Here is a 22,417-nt window from a genome sequence, read left to right as displayed (position 1 = left end):
ACTTAGCTGTCTTCCATAGATATAGTTTCAGTTTGTAACAACTTCCTAGGTTGTAGGATTTCTTGTTATTTCCTTGTGTATTTATACAACTGATCAATCAATAATTAAAGTGAGAGGTTTTGATAATCTATCATGGTATTAGAGCAAAAATAGAGATAACAAATTCCAAATTTTTTTTTCTCTCTCTTATTTCCCTTTCTGTTTGTTATCTCAAGCCGCCATGGCCAACCCTTCACCCTTCATTCTAAACACCAATGAATCCCATAACACCCTTATCAGCATTAATGTTGTTGCCCAAACCCCTCTAAAACTCACTTCTACCAACTACCTCTCATGGAAACTGTAATTTCATACCCTCCTTCTTGGCTATGATCTCTTAGGCTATATTGATGGCTCTAAGCCATGTCCTTCAGCTACTCTCACACAAAATGGCATAACTCAGTCCAACCCTGATCACATCCTCTGGATACGGCAAGACTAGTTAATCTTAAATGCCATCATTGGCCCCATTTCCTTCACTATTATACCATTTATTGCTCAAGTCAAGACAGCTCGCGAAGCATGGAACATCTTGGCCACCACCTATGCCACGCCTTCTTGTGGCCGCATCAAACAGGCCAAGAGCCAACTCAAGATGATCACTAAAGGCTCTGACAGTGTCACATTATTCCTGCAAGCCATAAAAGCCAAAGCTGATGAGCTTGCTTTTCTTGGAGCACCACTTCATGCCGAAGACCTCACAGATCACATACTTGATGGCCTTGGTGATGGATACAAAGAACTCACACATGCTGTCCAAGCTCGAGACACACCTATCACATTTGAGGAACTACATAAAAAATTGCTTAATTTTGAAGCTTCGGTGATCACTCCCAAACAAGACCCCTTTCCGTTTCCTGCCACTGCTAATCCCACTAGCAAACCTCCACCAATATGGCACTCCTCTGCATCTTCAGACAGCAACAATAATTCATGGCGTCCCTCCAATAGTCATCCACCCATGTATCCTACTGCCCAAAATAGCGAACAACCCATAACTCCAGGAACTCGACCATCTCGGCTATATATGGGTTATTGCCAAATCTGCAGAATTCAAGGTCATACAGCCAAACGATGTCCTTCCTATCAGCTAGTCCCAGTTAACACATTCAACAGTACTCGCCTTGCTTCGAACAATCACTGTGCTACTCCATGGCAACCGCAGGCTCATTATGCTACCAATAATCCCAGTCCTACATCTTGGCTCTTGGACAGTGGTGCCTCTCACCATGTTACAGCTGATCTAAACAACCTCTCCATGTATGCTCCATACAATGGCTCAGATGACATTATGATCGGCGATGGCTCGGGTCTCTCCATCACTCATACCGGTTCTTCCTCTCTTAAAACACCTCTTTACACTTTTCAATTGAATAATGTCCTCTGTGTTCTTGCCACGAAAAAAAATCTCATTTCAATCTCTCAATTTTGCACCTCAAATAATGTTTCAATTGAATTCTTACCAACTACTTTTCTTGTCAAGGACATTCACACGAGGGCAGCACTTCTGCAGGGCCAAACTAAAGATGGCGTTTATGAGTGTCCGGTATCTCCACCACGGCTTGCTTTTTCCAGCATCAAAACAACTGCATTCGAGTGGCATCATCGATTAGGACACCCAGTTTTTCCCATTTTGAAACAGATTGTGTCTAATAATAAACTCGATCTCTCTTCTTCCTTGTCCTCTGATTTTTCATGTAATGCTTGTTTATGCAATAAAAGCCACAAATTATCCTTCTCTCAATCCACAATTGTCTCTTCACAACCCCTGGAAACAATTTTTTTTCTGATGTTTGGACTTCCCCAGTTATATCACTTGATAGGTTCAAATATTATGTCATATTCGTGGATCATTTCACCAGATATATTTGGTTCTATCCTCTTAAACAAAAATTTGACGTGAAAGATGTTTTTATTAGATTTAAAACAATTGTGGTAAAACACTTTGACAGAACCATCAAAACAATTTACTTTGACAATGGTGGTGAATATATTGCGCTTGCCCAGTTTCTTTCGACAAATGGCATTTCCCATCTCACTTCCCCACCTCACACACCTGAACACAATGGTTTTTCTGAACGAAGACATCTTCACATTGTCGAAACTGGATTAGCACTACTAACTCTTGCATCTCTTCCTCTAAGATATTGGACTTATGCTTTCGCAACCGCTGTTTATTTAATCAATCGCATGCCCACACCCACCCTAAACCTCCTCTCTCCATATGAAATTTTTTTTGCAACAGCTCCTAATTACTCTAAACTCAAAATCTTTGGCTGTTTATGCTATCCCTGGCTTCGACCATATGCACTTAACAAACTCGACTCTTGTTCCAAACCATGTGAATTCTTTGGATACTCTTTAAGTCAAAGTGCCTACTACTGCCTTGATCCATCCATCTCCAAACTATATGTCTCTCGGCATGTCAGATTTGTTGAGTCTGTGTTTCCTTTCACTAGTCTCTCTGCTCCTTCCTCTCGTCCTTCGTCCGATTCTATTGCCACTTGGATCCCTCCACCACTTCGAATTCCCTCATTGTCTTTGGTACCACCACTCACTCCGTCATCTGCAATGGGCGCTCCGCCGTCTTCCCCTAGTGAAGCTTCACAATCACCAGCCCTGCCCAACACATCTATTCTACCTCCACTCCTTGACCCATCAACCACCCACAATTCCCTACCACTACCACCACCACCACTAGACCTACCTGCGCCTTAACCCATCCACACCATGACTACTCGAGCCAAAAACAATATTCGCAAACCCATCACCAAATTGAATCTTCACACCCAATTAACCAATGGTGCTGATCTTGAACCACCCACCTTGACCCAACCTCTTAAAGATCATAAATGTCGTCGAGCTATGTCTGAAGAGTATGATGCCTTAGTCACGAATGGCACCTGGGAACTGGTTCCTCCGGATACCAGTCACAATCTAATTGGATATAAATGGATTTTTAGAACTAAACGCAAATCTGATGGTTCTGTTGACAGATTCAAGTCCCACTTGGTTGCAAAAGGCTTCCACCAATGCCCTTGCATCGACTACCACGACACATTTAGTCCAGTTGTCAAGCCAACAACTGTTCGCATTGTTCTTAGTCTAGCTATTAGTCGTGGCTGGTCCTTAAGGCAGCTTGATGTCAATAATGCCTTTCTTCAAGGTCACCTATCCAATACTGTCTACATGTCCCAACTACCTGGCTTTGTTGATAAAAACAACCCCTCATATGTCTGCAAACTCCGAAAAGCAATCTATGGCTTAAAACAAGCCCCCCGGGCGTGGTACCATGAGCTCCACACCTTTCTCCTACAATTTGGTTTTCAGAATTCATATGTTGATACCTCGCCCTTTGTCTTTCATGCTGATGGCCACACCATGTATCTCCTTGTTTATGTTGATGATTTAATTCTCACAAGCGACAATGCTACCAAAGTCAATCAATTCATTGATATTCTTGCTCAGCGATTTTCCCTTAAAGATCTTAGGCTACTGACTTACTTTCTAGGTGTTGAAGTTGTCCCAAACAACCATGGCTTGTTACTCTTACAGAGGCGTTATATTCAGGATCTCCTAACTAAAACCAAGATGTAAGACGCCAAACCTGTCTTACTCCCATGCCAACCAGTCATTCTCTCATGTTAACCTCGGGCTCTTCTCTGCCTGATCCAACTAAGTATCGCCAGGTCATCGGGAGCCTCCAATATTTGCTAATAACCAGACCAGACATCGCTTTCACTGTGAACAAACTGTCTCAATATATCCACTGCCCAATCACTGCGCATTGGTCCTTTGTCAAACGCCTTCTGCGTTATCTGGTTGGCACCATTGATGATGGCTTACAAACCTACAATAACTCCCCTCACAGTTTGCATACTTTCTCCGACTCTTCTCTTAGCCACAAGCCTTCTCTGATGTTGATTGGGCTGGGGACAAGGACACCTTTTGCTCCACAGGTGCTTATGTTGTTTATCTTGGTAAAAATCCAATCTCCTGGAGCTCTAAAAAGCAACGCACTGTTGCTAGATCCTCCGCTGAGGCCGAGTATCGCTCAGTTGCCAATACAACTGCTGAACTTAAATTCATTTGTTCTCTCTTGACTGATCTAGGCATTTCGTTGCCTTGTTGCCCTGTCATTTATTGTGATAATGTTGGGGCAACTCAGCTCTGTTCCAATCCGCTTTTTCATTCCCGCTTGAAGCATGTTGCAATCGATTTTCATTTTATTCGGGATCAGGTTCAAACTGGTGCTCTCCGTGTCGCTCATGTCTCTTCTGAAGATCAACTTGCTAATACGCTTACCAAGCCTCTTCCCCGCCGCCGTTTTCTTCAACTCAAGCACAAGATTGGATTACTCTTCCGCGCTCCATCTTGCGGGGGCATAATAGCACAAAATCAGTAGTTCTTAACTGCTTTGCTTGACTTATTCTTTCTTAGCAGATTGTATTATTCAAATGTACTTAGCTGTCTTCCATAGATATAGTTTCAGTTTGTAACAACTTCCTAGGTTGTAGGATTTCTTGTTCTTTCCTTGTGTATTTATACGACTGATCAATCAATAATTAAAGTGAGAGGTTTTGATAATCTATTAATTAAACCAAAGTAAGTAGTGAGACATTAACTTTGATTTTGATCTAAGTGCAACGGGATCTCTTGAAAATTACGTATGATACTGAGATACAATACTCCATGTGAATATGTGAAAAATTTATGAAGAAATTGCTTGACAGTGACAAGTGGAAAAAATAATTACAGAAGGGTGGTGGGTGTAATTAAGGCTGTGTAAAACACTGTCAAATCTATTAAAACCGCACTGTTTCGCATTAATTCGTACCGTTTTATCCACTAATTGCTGATTAAATTTTAAAATTTATAATACGTTTTCAAAATTGCTCTATTCCGTTATAATTAACACATATATATTTTTTAACATCTAATGAAATATTAAAGTAAAAATGAGTATGAGAGAGATTTAAGATATAAAATTTGCTACAAATCAATAGTTATATATTAGTGGTCACCCGTGCGATGCACAAGATTTTAGAAAGTCAATAATTACTATAAAAAAATTTGCTATTTGTTTATATTTCTTAATATTTTTATTTGGTTTGTGTATATAAATCTTATTTCACATCATTAAAAATATTTAATATTTCACATTATTGAAAATTTTAAAAAAGTATCATACATTAGTAAATCATCACATATATAATAGCTAATTTATCTAAGAATTACTTCAGAAAACCAAAAGTAGAGTAACAAAGGCATATTATAATTAATCAAAATGACAAATATATTAAATAAAAGTAACACTAATTTTGCTTAATCAATAGTAGATATTACAGTAATCATCTCATATAATATAATAAATTAAAATAAAATTAATTTTAATTCCCATTATATTTAGTTAGTGGGTGGTTAAAATTTTTTACATGCTATTTGTTTTTTCGTTATATTGATTCATTAAACACAAATAGGTTTGGAATGATTATAAAAAAATTTTAAAAAAAATGTTTGAAAATGCATTATACTTGAATTGACAAACATAAAGAATATAAATATTTAAATTATTCAAAAAAAAAATTAACATTTTAAATATGAGTTATCTTCCATTTGCTCAAACTCTGAATCTAAATAAATAAATAAATAAAAAATTTAAACAAAGAAGAAATTTGTGGTTTAGTTCTCAAAGGAAATGAGTTACTAAAAATAAATTTAATCATGAATTATTTCAATAGGATAATCAACAATAAAAAATCAACTGATGAATACATTTAAAGTATAACCCATATCTAATAAATTTTGATTCTTCATTTTCAATCTAACATCTACACCAAAAAAAAAAAAAAAATTAAACACAAATAATCAATAAGTGAGAGAGTTACAAATTGATAATAGTAGTACGTTTATAAATATAAAAAAGAATAAAATCTCAATTAAATGACAAATTATTAACAAAAAGAAAGAAATAAGGAAAAATACAGATTGTAACAAAAAAAAAAAATTTAAAAAATAATAATGTTCATTTATATGAACTCACTTTCTTATAAATGCAAAAACTCATGCAAGTACACATTTCAAATGTAAAGCAAATATTTAAGATTTTTAGGCACCGAAAAGGGATCAGAAATGGCTCAATGTTGATTGTTTTTCCCCCAATTTTCTGTTCATGGTTTCTTTTGCAGGAACTTGTTTTTATATTAAAAAGATTATGTTTAAACAAAAGATATATATGGAATTCTATTATGTTTAAAATTTGTATGGATAACTAATTGATGATTTTAAAAGATAAAATATTAAGTTCCACTTAAAGATAAACTTTAAAAAGATTAAGTTAAAATATATAGAAATTCTATAACAAACTAACAAAAGATAAACATAGATCGTTAAAAAAATTATCATCTTTTTGGGATATTTATATCCCAATTCTTTTTTTTTTATTTAAATATTTTGTTATCTTTTATTTGAATTTTCATTAAATAGTTATATTTTTATTTTTGTATATTTTTTCATCTATATTTATTTGTTATTCATGTATACATAATTACCTTTTTATTTTAAAAATCATTTGACTCGTAATATTTTTTTATTTAAATTTTTTTTAATTGTTCATATATAAATAGTTAACTTTTTTATTTTTATAATTAATTGAATCGTAATATTATTTATTTATTTATTTATTTTTATCTTTTGTTTGACTCTTTGTATTATTCTGTAGTTGAAATTTGAATAGTTATCTTTTTATTTTATTTATTTTAGATTATGTTTAACAAAAGATATATATGAAATTCTATCATGTTTAAAATTTGTGTGGATAAGTAATTGATGATTTTAAAAGATAAAATATTAAGTTCCACTTAAAGATAAACTTTAAAAAGATTAAGTTGAAATATATAGAAATTCTATAACAAACTAACAAAAGATAAATATAGATCGCTAAAAAAAATTATCATCTTTTTGAGATATTTATATCCCAATCTTATTCTTTTTTTATTTAAATATTTTGTTATCTTTTATTTGAATTTTCATTAAATAGTTATATTTTTATATTTGTATATTTTTTCATCTATATTTATTTTTTATTCATATATACATAATTACCTTTTTATTTTAAAAATCATTGGACTTGTAATATTTTTTTATTTAATTTTTTTAATTGTTCATATATAAATAGTTAACTTTTTATTTTTATAATTAATTGACTCGTAATATTATTTATTTATTTATTTATTTATTTTATCTTTTATTTGACTCTTTATATTATTTTGTAGTTGAAATTTGAATATTTATCTTTTTATTTTATTTATTTTATATTTTTATCTCTACCTCTTTGTTGCTCATATTTAAATATTTATCATTTTATTTAAACATATATAATTCTTTTGGCTTTTGAGATTTAGATAATTGACAAATGATTAAAAATTAAGAAAAGTGGGAGGGGAGAATTGAAAAGTGACACATAAGAGAGAGAATTCATAAGAATTTAGTATTAAGAGTTTGGAGAATTCTAATACTCTACTACATATATATAATATCATATGGATAGGATTTTTTCAAAATATTTATAGATAAAAGATGAGTTTGACTCTAATTCAAATTCCTTCATCAAATTTGATCTCTTAAAAAACTCCAAATTCCCAATCCTAACATCTCATTATACTCTTTCTTAGGTGGCACGTTCATTCTTTTCTCATTCTATTTTCCTATTTTTTTTCTCTTTTTTAATATATTTTATTTTACTTTTTAATTACTTAGGGCATGGATATATATAATATCATACGGATAGGATTTTTTCAAAATATTTATAGATAAAAGATGAGTTTGACTCAAATTCAAATTCCTTCCTCAAATTTATATCCTACTCAAAGATATTTCAAAAAAAATAAATTAATTAAACTATAAATCTCAAAACCTTGCTTCCATAACAATATGAAATTGGGCAAAAATATTGGAGAACAAAAGAACCCTGCAGAGATATTAAACAGATGATTTAACCAATTTTGTAAGATTTTTCTTATCTAAAAAGAAATATATATTTGAAATCTCATATTATGTTTTTTATTCTATTTTTTCTTTTGCAGATTTTTTTGTTTTTTTTAGTTTTGGTTTATTTTGTGTATTTAATTTTTTTTCTTCATAATTTAAGTTAGTTGTTGAAATTATAATAATGTAGTAAATGTGTTTATGCCTCCAAAATTTATTATTCATTTTTTTAAAATTTTAAAATTACAACGTACAGGAAAAAAGTAGCAATGACAACGAAAGACTAAAAGACCAATACAAAGGGTGATGTTTTGTCATGCAGTTGGAGTTCATCCATTTTTTTGCGAAAAATTGTACCAATCAAGAAGAGTATTTTGTTCTTCAATTATAGTAATTTATGTGTTTGATTTTGTTGTAATATATAAGGAGGGCACACAATTTAAATTCAGAGGTAAATAAACTTAATTATGTAGTAGCTCTAAAATATTTTTGCTAATATTCTTATTTTTTTATTTGAAATCTTCATGAGTTTAAATTTGTTTCCTTGCATAAATGTAGTGAGCAGGATTAAGTTTTTAAATGATAAATTTCTCTTTTGCAGTAAAAAGTCAACTGCACAAAGGAATATTTGAAGCACAAGATTGGATTTCAAAATTCTTAATGAATATACAAATAAATTACTTAATAGCGACAAGCCATAATATTAACCCATTGTTAACAATAATTAACCCGCAAAATTTTACAATAAAATTTGATATGCATAAGAAAATATTAATTATAAAAATTGTTGAGAATAATAGTATCACAATCACTTGATAACATAAATAACTTGTATCAAACTAAACAAAACATTAAAAGAGAGAAATTCTATAAGCTCAGAAAAGTTATCATAAATTTACTTGGACTTTTAAATCAGTGGTGTATATTATTATTGTAGGATCAAATTATGAATAAATATCAATTTTTAATTATAATTTATAAGTAGTTTTTAAACAAATTTAATCTAAGTTTGTTGCCTTACTTATAAAAAGAACTTCTCAAACAAATCATTAATTGATTATATTAGCAACTCTCTATATTTGATTTCCTCTATCAATGACACACTCATATCATATCATATCAAAGTATAAATCATTCTCCATAGTTTGAATAATACTTGCATAGTTCATACGTCATTTTAAAAAAATTAATCAAGATAAGAATGTCATAGTATTATAAAAATTATATAAGAGAATAGTTTTAATCCATTTTATTTTAAAAAAATGATAAAAAAATTATTTGAATTGTACTTGAAAAAATATAACAAATGATAGCTTTAATCATTATATACCCAAAAAAAAAAATTATATCGGTTACTCAACGAAAAAATGGTCAAATACAAATAGAGTCATGAACATTGAATTAAATCATATGGGCTCTAAATTGATAGTATAATCTAGCAAATCAACTAATAATAACATAGAGATATTGACAAATATGTAGTACTTCCCTATCATCTTTGTATTATATTCATTAATTTCATATATTATATGAAAGTTTTATTCATCTCGTTCCTTCAATAAAATAAGGATCAAGAAAACAAATTTGATAAGAAATTGATTCTAAACTTAATTATTGAAAAAGCAAAAATTTCAAAGAGAGAATTTAGAGATGGGATTGAAGAAATACTATAACGAATGACAGTCTTATAAAAAAATTAAAAAAAAAAAACACATAACAATGATCTAATGCAAATTATTTTTAATAACTAATAGAACGAATCTCAAATTATTACATTTTATAAATATAGTAAAGAAAATTAATTTTGTGAGATTTTTGTGTTACCTTCTCCCATGTAGCCTTTATTATTTCATTATTAATACTATTCTCATTCAGAGCGATTTTTTTTTTTTTTTTATAATCTTTATCATTTGGTAGATAATAACGAATAATAAAAATTATCATGAGAAGGTTAAGAATTTAATAGGAGATAAGAAATTATAGATAAGAACATTTCATAAGATAAAAAATTTAAAATAAAAAAAGATAATATGTGATAGGAGAAAAAAAAAATGAGTAAATCAAAATAAAGATTTAGATATATATGTTTTTGATAGATATATAGATTAACAAATCATATCTTTATCTAAATTTTATTATTTTAATTTTTTGAAAATAAATTATTTAATCTTTATCTTTATCTGTAGGTCATGAAATTAATCTTTATAAATTATTTATCAATTTTTATATGTTTATTTATCTATAAGTCATGAAATTATTTTTTTAAACAATTTTTAAAATTTTTATCTTTATCTATAGGTCATGAAATAAATTTTCATAAATTATTTATGAATTTTTATATGTTTATCTATAATGAAATTAATTAAAGTATGAAATGAGGGGGGAAAAAAAGAGAGTAATTTTGTTTTTTTTTAAAAAAAAATCAATTATTTAATCTTTACCTTTATTTATAAGCCATGAAATTAATTTTTGTAAGTTATTTATCAACTTTTATTTGTTTATTTATGGGAAGAAATTTTAAATTATCTATGAAATTAATCTTTATAAATTATTTATCAATTTTTATATGTTTATTTATCTATAAGTCATGAAATTATTTTTTTAAACAATTTTTAAAATTTTTATCTTTATCTATAGGTCATGAAATAAATTTTCATAAATTATTTATAAATTTTTATATTTTTATCTATAATGAAATTAATTAAAGTATGAAATGGGAGGGGGGGGGGGGAAGAGAGTAATTTTGTTTTTTAAAATAGATAGATAGATATGAAATATATTATGTAAACTAATATTATATATTATGTAAATATTTGATAATTAGTTAGAATATTTTTTAATCCGTCAATTCACCCAAAATTACCTAAACTACGATTTATCAATCTATTAATCCGTCATTAAATTTAAAATTTTATTTTCAAATTATCCAAATAACACTGCGGACACCGCTGGCTGTAAATTTTTCTGTGAAAAAATTCAGAAGAAAAGTTACACCCCAATTCTTTTGCGGATACTGAAAAAATTCAAATATTTCTCACCTTGCACGTGCTTTTCACACTTTAACGTAAAAAATAAAGAGATTATTAAAATTAGCGTAACGAAGGGGGTTGGACATCACACTCTCTCTTCTTTCTCTCTTCCTTTTCGAGTAACAACGCGGAAGAAGATTTGAAGATTCTCGGTCTGTTTCTCTCTCACATTCCCAACACTCATCTTAATTTCTTGGAAAATTCTAAAATGCACAAAACGCATAAAAAAGACTAGAGAGAGAGAGAGATGTGCCCATTGTGGGGTCCTTTCGCTTCCTTTGAACTGGTCATTACTTGAATTTTCTTCTCCTCTACCTATAATTGCTATGACCATCTGTGAAAAAAAACCAAAAAAAAAAAAAAAAAAAAAAAACCAATTTACCTTTTTCCCCAGTCAAAAATTCCCTTTTCCCCCCTACTTTCTCCCCCTATATCTTCCTCTGATTCCTCTAACTTCGTCACTGAGAGTATTTTCCTTAAGAGATTCCCAAACTTAGGGGAAATACCCATAACCTCAAATTCAAGTTCTTGATGCTTATTCACCCCCCCCAAAAAAAAAAAATTTCTTGATGCTTCAGTTAGTTTTATCACATTCCAATCATTTTCTTGAGTTAATGTACGTAGTTTTTGTGATCTCACTTGCTAATTCCATGTTTGCAGTTTCTGGGTTTTCATTTTTAAGCTTTGTTGTATCCCCTTCCAAGCACTTTCTTTGCTACCAAACATTCCCGTATTGTTGTTTCTCCTTCTAACCTGGAATTGCGGTTGTATCTTCTTGACCTGAATTGAATTCACACCAATTTAGCCCTTCTCAACTTCATTGTTGCAGTTTCTGGGTGTTTCATTTCTAAGCATTGTGTTATTCCTTTCCAAGCACTTTCTTTGCTACCAAACATTCCCGTATTGCTATATTTCCTTCTAAAAACTTGAATTGCTTTTATGTCTTCTTGACATGATTTGAATTCACTCCAATTTAACCCTTCTTCACAAACTGAGCCAAAAAACCAACAAACCGAACAAACTTGAGCCAAAAAACCGACCAACTGAACCAACCCGAGTTTAAAAAACCCATGAACCGAGCCAAAAAAACCACGAATTGATCCAGCCCGAGCCCCAAAAGAAACAGCGAACCAAATCAACCCAGTCAAAAAACCAACAAACCGAACCAACCCGACCTCTTGTGATAATCTTTGTGCAGTTTCCAAATGGAAAAGCTCATGACTTGGGAGCAAGAGAGACTAATCAATGAGTTAAACCAAGGGAGAGAGCTGACAAAGCAGCTCAAAAACCATCTTGACCCATCAGCATCTCCTGAATCACGTGAGTTTCTGATTCAGAAGATACTTTCTTGCTATGAAAGATCAATTTCAATGCTCAATTGGGGAGCTCTAGTGGGAGAGCTTCATAAGGTAGATGGCACCTCTGAAACCCCACAATCTCAGCTTGCTGGACATGGTAGCCCAATGACTGATGCTTCTGATAAAGACTTTAAAGATCAATGCCACAGAGATGTCTATAAGAAGAGGTGAGTTTAGGCCTCAATCATTGATGGGTTTGTGTAATTAAGCCAATTTTTTGGATTGAATTTGGACTAAATTTGATTGGGACGATTTTGAATTTGCAGAAAGACATTGCCGCGATGGACTCAACAAGTTAGTGTTTGCTCAGGAACTGGTTTAGGAGCTCTTGATGATGGTTATTGTTGGAGAAAATATGGGCAGAAAGACATATTGGGAGCTAATTTTCCAAGGTGAAGCTAGTCCTGTTTGGCTGTGTTTTCGTTTTCTGTCTTCATTTTTATTTTTTGTGTTTTTGAAAAAATTATGAAATGTTTAAACACACCCGTTTTCATATCACTTTCATTTTTGTGGGAAAACAACTTTTTGTGTTTAAGGGTTGGTTTTTTAATTTTTTGACTTTTGACTATTGTCTAGGATTAAAAAGTTTTGTTTGTGATAGATTTTTTTGACTTTTTTAATTTTTGTGGGAGAAAAAATAAAATGAATATGATTTAGATGTGATATTTTGTCTTATTAAATTAAAAAATTTATTTTGTTTTTTTATGAAAATAGTAAAAAAGTCAACAAAAAACTTAACATGCCAAAGGAAGGGTTAAAAAAAGGAGTTGTTATTGGAAACAGTTTATTGAGGGTTGTTTGAGGTGTCTTAAATAAGTGTATTTTTTATCTTTTTGAATTAACAAGTTGAGGAAAAATATATGGTTGTTTGGGATAATTTTTTGACTTTTTATAAAAAAATGTGTATTAAAAAATTGTATAAATTAATGTATAGGAGACGATCGGAAGGAGTAGGCTGTCCAATAGGCTGAAACGAGGGACAGCGTCCAGTGTTGTTTGGGAGATGATTCCCTGCGTTTTGGGCATTGAATTGGGGTGTTATTCGGCCCGTGGGGGCTTACCACGAGTCCTGTTTTGCTAATCAAAACAATATGTAGAACTCATCGAGTACTATATTCTTGTAAAATTCACGTTGATCGAATATTGATAGCTATCTGATCGGATTAGTTTGTTTTCAACCGTTAACTACGAAATCATCAATTTTATAAATTTTAACTGATTTGATCATATACTTACAGATATTCGATCAACGTGATTTTTCACAAGCATGTAGTACTCAACGAGTTCTACACATTACACGGTTCAGATTATTAAAATGAGACCCGTGATGGGCCTCTACGAACGGAACAACACCGTCTTATTTGTACACCTAAAACCTTGCAGTTTTTCCAAAAAGTGACCTCTGCCTGTTGTATAGTAGAGTTGTTTGAAATGTTATTATGTGTTAAATTAATTTTTTAATATTTTTTTAGGTGAATTGTAATAACTTATTTATTTATTTTTTTTGTAAATTTTTCACTTTTTATCTTTTTTTTCAAAGACCCAAACCAGGCCCAAATAAGACTGATGTGTTTTTCGAAAAATAAAAACAGAAAACGAAAACAAAATGCAGTTTTCGTTACATCTATCTTTTATATATTTATAAAGTAAAGCTTGTGTGGAAAATAGATTAGGAAGACAAAATGTACAATAATGCAAAGCCTACACAAGTTGAAGTGGAAAATAGTATTAACGACATTAGAGGGAATTTGGCTTGTTTTGTATTGTTTTTGTTTTTCATGCATCTGTCCATTATGGCTTTCATTTTTGAACCACTTTTTAGTATTTCAAAAAATGCGAGTTCAAATAGAATAAAAGTCGAAAACAGTTCATCAAACAAGTTTTCTTTATTTTTCGTAAAATGAAGACAAAAATCAGAGAACAAAAAGGATGCCAAGAAGGGCCCTTTCTCTGATGTTGAGAAGATGTTAGGAACCAGGATTCATTTGAGCATTATTGCCCTTGCTTACAGGCAACTACCACCATGCCCACTTGCTCCACGGTAGGTTCAGACGGAACCACTTGACTTCTTTATTGCCCTAACCCCTGACTCTGACCCACTTGAACATGAGGCCATATAAACTATCTGAACTCAAAATCATCACTCTGTGCTCATTTGAAAAGCTGGTAAAAAGTCAACTTCTAACTTTTTATCAATTTTAGGTCACATCACTTTTTACATAACTTACTTATAAAATGACAAGAATAATGCTTGGGACCCCCTTTTGGGGGTCACCCCCTCACCCCCCCTTTGCCACGTGGCGGGTGGTGATTGGAGGAGCAAGAAAAAAAAGAAAAAGAAAAAGAAAAAGAAAATGTAACCAATGAGAGAGAGGGGGTCAAAGGGGGTGAAGAAAAAAGGGGGATGAATCATTGTTGAAATGACAAAATAAATTAAAAAAGCTAAAAAACTAACTTTTTATCAACTTTCCAAAACTATGTACTTTATTTTTGTTCCTTTATGGTGTGTTTGGTTGGGGGATTTGGGGAAAGATTTGGAAAGGGAAATAGAAAAGGTGTGTGAAACTATGTGAAATATATATATATTTTATTCACATTTCACCTACCTTTTCCATTTCCCTTTCCAAATCTATTCCCAAATCTCCCAACCAAACACAGCGTTAAACTACCTTTTAACATTCAAAAAATCAAGGTCGTGGTCCTAAATTTCTGTGCTCTGTGAAACTACAAAATAGGCCACCCACAGCCTGGAGCACCACTATAGCATGTGTACGTGGTGTTCCTGATCAATGAGACTTGCTAAAATGAATGGATAGGGCCGACCTTGTCTCCTACCTAGTCGACTAAGGTAGGCTAAGTTGGCTCTCCCTAGTTCATGGTTATTGTTCTTATTGGTTCGGAAAAACTATATCAGCATGCTGAGTTGGTGCTCTGGACTACTGAATAATTAATTACCCCACCACATAGTACAAGTTGAATTGTTTATTGGAGGGGAAATTCATATTAATATCAAATGCCAATTTGACAGTATATATGCAAAATCCACATGCATATATGGACAAAGTGTGCAAGATAAATATCATTTGCTTTTTTATGTGAGTGATGCTACACCGAACGATATGTTGCATTAAGACTCATCATTTTAAAACAAAGTGCCCATTAAAATGATTTTTAATTACAAAGAACCACTGCCACATCATTTTGGTGGAAAACTTTTGTATGAAAATTCTGTAAGAATAGTATTTCCTTCTTATTTGGGTGGTTCAAAGGTATCATTAATCAGCTGTTTAGATAGTTATGTATACTATAATTTCAATTCATACTGGTTTTAAATTTTGGCAAAGATGTTTCATGTTTATTTTTTTCTCTAATGAGAGTTTGTTGCTATTGCAGAGCATATTACAGATGCACTCATAGAAATGCACAAGGCTGTTTAGCAACAAAGCAAGTCCAGAGATCTGATGAAGATTCTTCAATCTTTGAGATAACATACCGAGGACGACATACCTGTATCCAAACATCTCAGGTCACCCCATCCTTGGCCCCAATCCGAAAAGACTGTCCAAAACAGAACAAATATCAGCCACAGCCACACCAAGAAGAGGAAAATCAGAGTTGTGAATTTGAAACAGAGAAAGTGAAAACTGCGGAATTGGGAATCGTGAAGGAAAATTTTCCTTCATTTTCCTTTCCTTCTGCAGAAACTGAATCTGAAAATGTGGAAACCAACATTTTTCCTGACTCCCTGAAGGAAAAGAATTTCTTGGCTAGTGATTCCCCGGCATTTGTCTCTCCAGAGACATCTGAGTCCGATTATTTCTCAATGTTGCCAATCCAAATGGAAAACTTCGAGTTCTTCCAGAACTTACGACATTCAGAATCTGATCTTGCTGAGATAATGTCAGCTCGAACTTCAGTCTCCAATTCTCCCACCATTGCAGCAGACTTGGATTTCCCACTTGGTTTTGATTTTGATCCAAATTTCACATTTGACACGTCTGAATTCTTCGCTTAACTTCGCGGAGATTCATCCCACCAAAATACCCAAATATCCATTCAAGAAAGAAAAAGAAAATGACGGAAAACATAGAGAGGTTGTGATGATCCTAGCCGGTACTAAAAGAGAGATAAGAGAGAATGTTTCATACGAGTATGACATTCGAATATGGTACCTGAAAGTCTCCTATGGATCTGGCTTAAGAGAGTTTCTCTTTTCTTAGGTAGTTGTAGTTGAAGATTGATAATGTGAAATTTCACTGTTAGCGTATTTTAATCTTTTTTTTCTTTTTGTGTGTGTGTGTTAATTTGGTCCTTGTTTTTTGACTGAAGATTAGAAATCTCTGCTTTAACATGTTGGACTGAAGTTTTGCCCATTGTACGATGTTTTAATTAATCAATTGAGTTGAATCTTATCGATTTTAATTTGATTTGTTACTCTTATGTTGTGTTTGGTTGGGAGATTTGAGGAGAGATTTGGAAAGGAAAAGGGAAAAGGTGTGTGAAACTATGTGAAATATAGGCATGATTTATTCACATTTCACCTACCTTTTTCATTTCTCTTTCTAAATCCCTCCTCAAATCTCCCAACTAAACACAATATTAATGAAAATTATTTGGATCCTCAGCATGACAGTTTGCATATTTCACATGTTGGACTGAGATTTTGCCCATTTTACGATGTTCTAAATGGTCATTCAAGTTGAATTTTATTAGTTTTAATTATAATTATCGCTCTTAATGAAGATTAGTTGGATCCTCTTGTGCGACTGAAACAATCTTACAACTCCTTAAACAAGTATTTGGCAGTTTTTTTTTTTGGCATTTTGAGGCATTCAATACGACGAAAAATATTTAGGAGTAGTTTGGGATGATGTAAATAAGTGTACTTTTTGACTTTTTATGAAATATGGGTTGAATATGGGTTGTGTTTGAAGTGATGTGACTTAAATAGGATAGTGACTTTTTGACTTTTTGAATTTTTTTAGAGATGCCAAACTAGGCCTTAGTATGGAATGGAAAATGAGTTGATTTGGACAGAAAATTGTTTTTTTGACTGACTTTTTGACTATAGGTTTTTAGACTTTAAAAGAAACATTTTCATTTAATGGATTTTTTTATTTTATTTTTGTTGTTGTTGTTGTTGTTGTTGTTGTTGTTGTTGTTGTTGTTGTTGTTGTTGCTGTTGCTGTTGCTGTTGCTGCTGCTGCTGCTGCTGCTGCTGCTGCTGGGATAACAATACACAACGAAAGGAAAAATTCTAGGATATCATGTGGCATGCAACATGGTGTCTTCAACCAATCACAAACACCATGGCCTCTCATGTTGTCTCTCCATCACCCAACATATAAATGTAGCCCCTATCTTTCAATCAATGAGAGAAGAGAAAAGTATCACATGGCACCTACCATATCTGCACGCAAAAGACAAAGAAATTTGTAATTTATTGCCTTATCCCTTGAAACAAAGGCCAACCCAATATAACTGGCTAGAATCATTGGAAAGGCCTATATTAATATGGGTGTATGTTGAGAAGTTCTAAAATAATTACTGGGCTTTATGGCCCGTTACTGATATGTACAAATTGGTGTGGTGGCCCATTTGTTTGGGCCTACAGGTACTTGTGGTTTGTTGTTTGATCATACTTCAAGTTAGAAACCAAGTGTATGTATAGTAATATTACATATTAAAAAATATCAATATATGTGGTTCATATCATTCTACATACTGCCACCGCAGTACACTCATTTTAATCTTTACCACACACTTGAATTATAGGCAAAAATCTTATTGTATGTATGCTATGGCATTTGCAATTAGTGACCCACTTTTGCGAGTTAAGATTTCCATCTTGCACTCCCTTTTGTGCATTTCTTACTTGTAGGGTCATTGGGCCAATTTTTAGGCTTAATTTTGATAATTCGAACCGTTCATATATTAAGATTTGTTTAGTATATCATATTTGTAAAAAATCAAATTGATCGGATATCAAAAAGCATGTGTTCGGAAAATTATTTATTAAATTTTTTTAAAAAATAGTTTTTAGTTCGATTTTTCCGAACACATACTTTCTGATATCCGATCAACTTGATTTTTTACAGGTATGATATACTAAACAAATCTTAAAATATAAGTGGTTCGGATTATCAAAATTAGGCCTATAAGTGAGCCCAATAACCCTGCAAGTAAGAAATGATGCAAGGAGGGGATCCTTGCTCCACTTTTGCAACCCGTGAAGTGGAAGTTCTGTTAAATGCATCATAGAAGATATGGAGGGGTTGACTTGTTCGATCAAATATTTTCTTATTATGTGTGATATATGAATTTGAGTCTTACTATTGCGATGTCCAATTTCTTTATTCCTTAGAGCATCTCTAACGGTTCATTTCTTTCTTCACCAAATCTGAGTGAAAAATAGCCCATTTTCTCAATCTGGAATGGTCTGTTAGAATCTACTACACCTACCACCAATTTACCCTCACCTACTCCTCACCTACTACCCAAACCCTCTCCTATATAATGAGCTACTCTGATTTGTAATATAACACATCAATCAATAATATCAATTATCAATACATATTTCATTCTCTCTATTTTTCCATACATCAAATTTAACATGGTATCAGAGCGGGTTTAGAACCTAATATTTTCGCTTTCCCGGTGGGCGGCAACCTCACCTTAGCCGCCCGCCGGACCTCAAGTGCATGTATGCGTTGTGGTTCTGTGTATCAGTGGCGTGTTGAGTGTGTGTGTGTCAATGGTGTGGATGTGTGTATGAGTGGTGAAATTGGTGGCAGTGTGTGTGTGCCTGAGTGTGCATGTATATGCATATGCCATGTGTGTAGAGACCCAGCTAGAGAGATCAAGTTCAGAGAGAGAAGAGAAAAGAAAAAAAAAAAAAAAATCCCACTGTGCCGGTACCAACCGACCCACCAAGTCCGAATGCTGCTATGCCCACGGAGCCATGCTACACCCCCGTGTTCCCGGCGGCGGCACTCACCGCGCCGGCCAAGGTGCTTTCGGACACCTGTGCCGCGGCGGCCGCATGTTCGCTCCGCCCAGATCTGGCGCCGCTGGCACCGCCGCATCCACGTCAACCAGCAGCGCTACGCTGTCGCCTCCGCCATCGCCGCCTCTGCCGTTCCCTCCCTCGTCCTGGCTCGCCTTGACTAGGGTTCTTCCATCTGATGAAGTGCAACCAGTGGTGAGGCCCATTCCGCAGGACGTGACGAGGGCACCAATGATGAAGACCCTCGAAACCCGGAGCCGTCCCTGCCGAGCTGAAGGCTTCAGTTCTTGTAGAATATCATATCACCCCACTCTCTCTTACTTTATTTCTCCCTTTTCTTTTCTTTTATTCTATATATATATATATATTTTCGTGCGCCTCCCCCGTTTTCCATTATCTTCTTCTTCTTTATTTATTTATTTTTTTCTATTCCACCGACAACCCATTTCACTTTTCTTCTTATTATTATATACACCTTTTCTATTCTACATTATGCTCCACTCACCACTATCATCACATTTTCCCACTTTTTCAAACCCCCTTCAATTATATCCCTCATTTCCCTTACTTTCTTCCACCCACGATTGCACCATTTTCTTTTATTTTAATATATATATATATATATATATATTTTTTTGTTATAAAAAAAAAAAAAAAAAAAAAAAAAAAACATACACCACTATTTTTCTTATCCCCCATCCACAAATATTTTTCTCTATTTTTTTTATCCATTGTTTTATTTTATTTTATTTTTCTTATTACACAAAACAACATTCACAACATCACACCTTGTCATTTTATTCATATCAGGGGCTCAACCCCGATCACAATTTTACACCACCAAAAAAAAAAAAAAAAAAAAAAAAAAAAAAAATTAAAAAACACCAACAACAGCAACAAATCAACCACATCCACAAGCAGGATTTTCTTCTCTACTCTGCCGCCGGTCTTTTCTTCTTGCCTCCGTCTTGGGCGGCCCTTGCCGGTGTTGCCTCCGTGTTTTCCACGCCACCGAGCACGTTCACTCTCCCATACTCCTCCACTGCAGCATATGGAGGACCTCCAAATCGGAACATCACGGTGGCCTTCCGCTTCAGCTCATTGTTTTCTGCCCTTAGCACGCTTATCTCTGCTCGCGCATCCTTATACATGCGTTGGAGCAGAGCCAGCTGGGAGTTTAATTGCTGCACCTCATTTGTCCTACTCTGCAGCCGGTTCGACAAATTTGTGACCGCCGTCATGCTTTCCACACATGCCTTCAAAGTATACTGATTGGCCTCCACATCTGACTGCACTGCCATTCTTTGCTCCACCGACCGCATCGGAAAGTTCAACGGAGCAAACTCCGGGGCGCTTGGTTGAGTTTCCAGTGCCACCGCACCAGTTCTCTCTCTCGTTGACTCGTTGAGGTCGGGAAAGAGGGTGAGCAGCCCGCGGGAAGACGATGAAGCCATTTACTAGGCACCAGAGTGTTACACAGTATCTCTCTCAGAATTCTCTCTCAGAAAACAGAGTGTTACAGAATCTCTCTCAGAAATCTCTCTCAGAATATCTCTCGCAGGTTTTGTTTTTTTGCTTCAGCCTCAGCCTCTGTCTTATAGCCGAGGCAGCCACGCGCATCGCGCGCCTCTTACCACCAGCCGACAAACGGGCACGCAAGCCAAGGCGCCCACGTGCCTCGCCATCATGTCCGGCACACCTTTTGATGAATTGGGCACGCCTTTTGATGGCACGCCTTTTTATGGATTGGGCACGCCTTTTGATGGCACGCCTTTTTGAAAAATTGGGCGCACTTTTTGAGGATGCGATTTTTTACAAGGGTCCGACAAGACTCTGTAAACTGTCCCGACATTGATTCCGGTTAGCTCCTTTATGGGTCCGACAAGACTCTGTAAACTGTCCCGGCATAGATTCCGGTTAGTTTCTACAAGGGTCCGACAAGACTCCGTAAACTGTCTTCTACAACGGTCCGACATGACCCCATAAACTGTCTTCTACAACGGTCCGACATGACCCCATAAACTGTCTTCTACAACGGTCCGACATGACCCCATAAACTGTCCCGACTTTTGATTCCGGTTAGCATACAGTGTCCTCTACAACGTTATGACACCACCATACAGTGTCCTCTACAACGTTATGACACCACCTTTCAGTGTCTTCACCAACGGTCTGACACGACCATACAGTGTCTCCTATTTTTTTTTTTATTTTTATGTATTTTTCTTGTTTTGTTCCTCTCTTCAAACTCAAGTTGGTTAGTTTCTATCCTCCTTGAGTTTGCGGGGGGCTGTTAGAATCTACTACACCTACCACCAATTTACCCTCACCTACTCCTCACCTACTACCCAAACCCTCTCCTATATAATGAGCTACTCTGATTTGTAATATAACACATCAATCAATAATATCAATTATCAATACATATTTCATTCTCTCTATTTTTCCATACATCAAATTTAACATGGTCGTCCGGGAGGTCGACCGGTAAGGCTTGTGCACAGATACAAGCTTTGAGTTCAAAGATACGAGCTTCACTTGTAAACTATTTTTCAGTAGATTTTGTACTCGCAACAAACAAAACCGTAGTAGCTCCAATCTCCAATCTCCCCCATTTTTGTTTTTTCGATTTGGGTTTGTAAAGCCGCGCCTAGAGGTTTAGTGGGTTTGTTTGATTTTGGCTACTTTTCTACCAAAAAAAAAAGAAAAAGAAGGGGGGTTTAGTGGGTTTCTCTATCCTCCATATTGTTTTTGGTTTTTTTTTATCAGTAGATTCGGGAGAGTTTTTGAGCTGAGGGAAGTGTTTGTGAACAAAACGAGGTGTTTTTGTTTCCAATTTTTCTGATTTTTGAGTTTTGGAGTGAAACACACATTTGGGTATTGTGGAGATCTGGGACTTGTTTCAACTCTTATGTCCCATGAGGATTTTCTTTCCCTCTGAATCTTGTAAAGAAGCACAGCTCAATGCTCTCAATCCACAGTTATGGCTTCAAGTTGAA

General features: G+C 34.0%; 1 protein-coding gene across 1 annotated transcript; it reads left to right on the top strand.

The window, feature by feature from the left end:
- Positions 1–11,193: 11,193 nt before the first annotated feature.
- LOC114286517 (putative WRKY transcription factor 53) lies at positions 11,194–16,839 on the top strand. The gene is made up of 3 exons (XM_028229707.2): positions 11,194–12,579; positions 12,679–12,804; positions 15,806–16,839. Exons 1-3 carry the CDS (start codon positions 12,260–12,262, stop codon positions 16,425–16,427), a joined length of 1,068 nt encoding a protein of 355 aa, XP_028085508.1. The 5' UTR covers positions 11,194–12,259; the 3' UTR covers positions 16,428–16,839.
- Positions 16,840–22,417: the final 5,578 nt, after the last annotated feature.

Source organism: Camellia sinensis, chromosome 5 (genome assembly GCF_055761805.1).
Source record: "Camellia sinensis isolate YWXY chromosome 5, ASM5576180v1, whole genome shotgun sequence".
Classification (NCBI taxonomy): Eukaryota; Viridiplantae; Streptophyta; class Magnoliopsida; order Ericales; family Theaceae; genus Camellia; species Camellia sinensis.
This window is presented reverse-complemented; position numbering and strand designations above follow the sequence as displayed.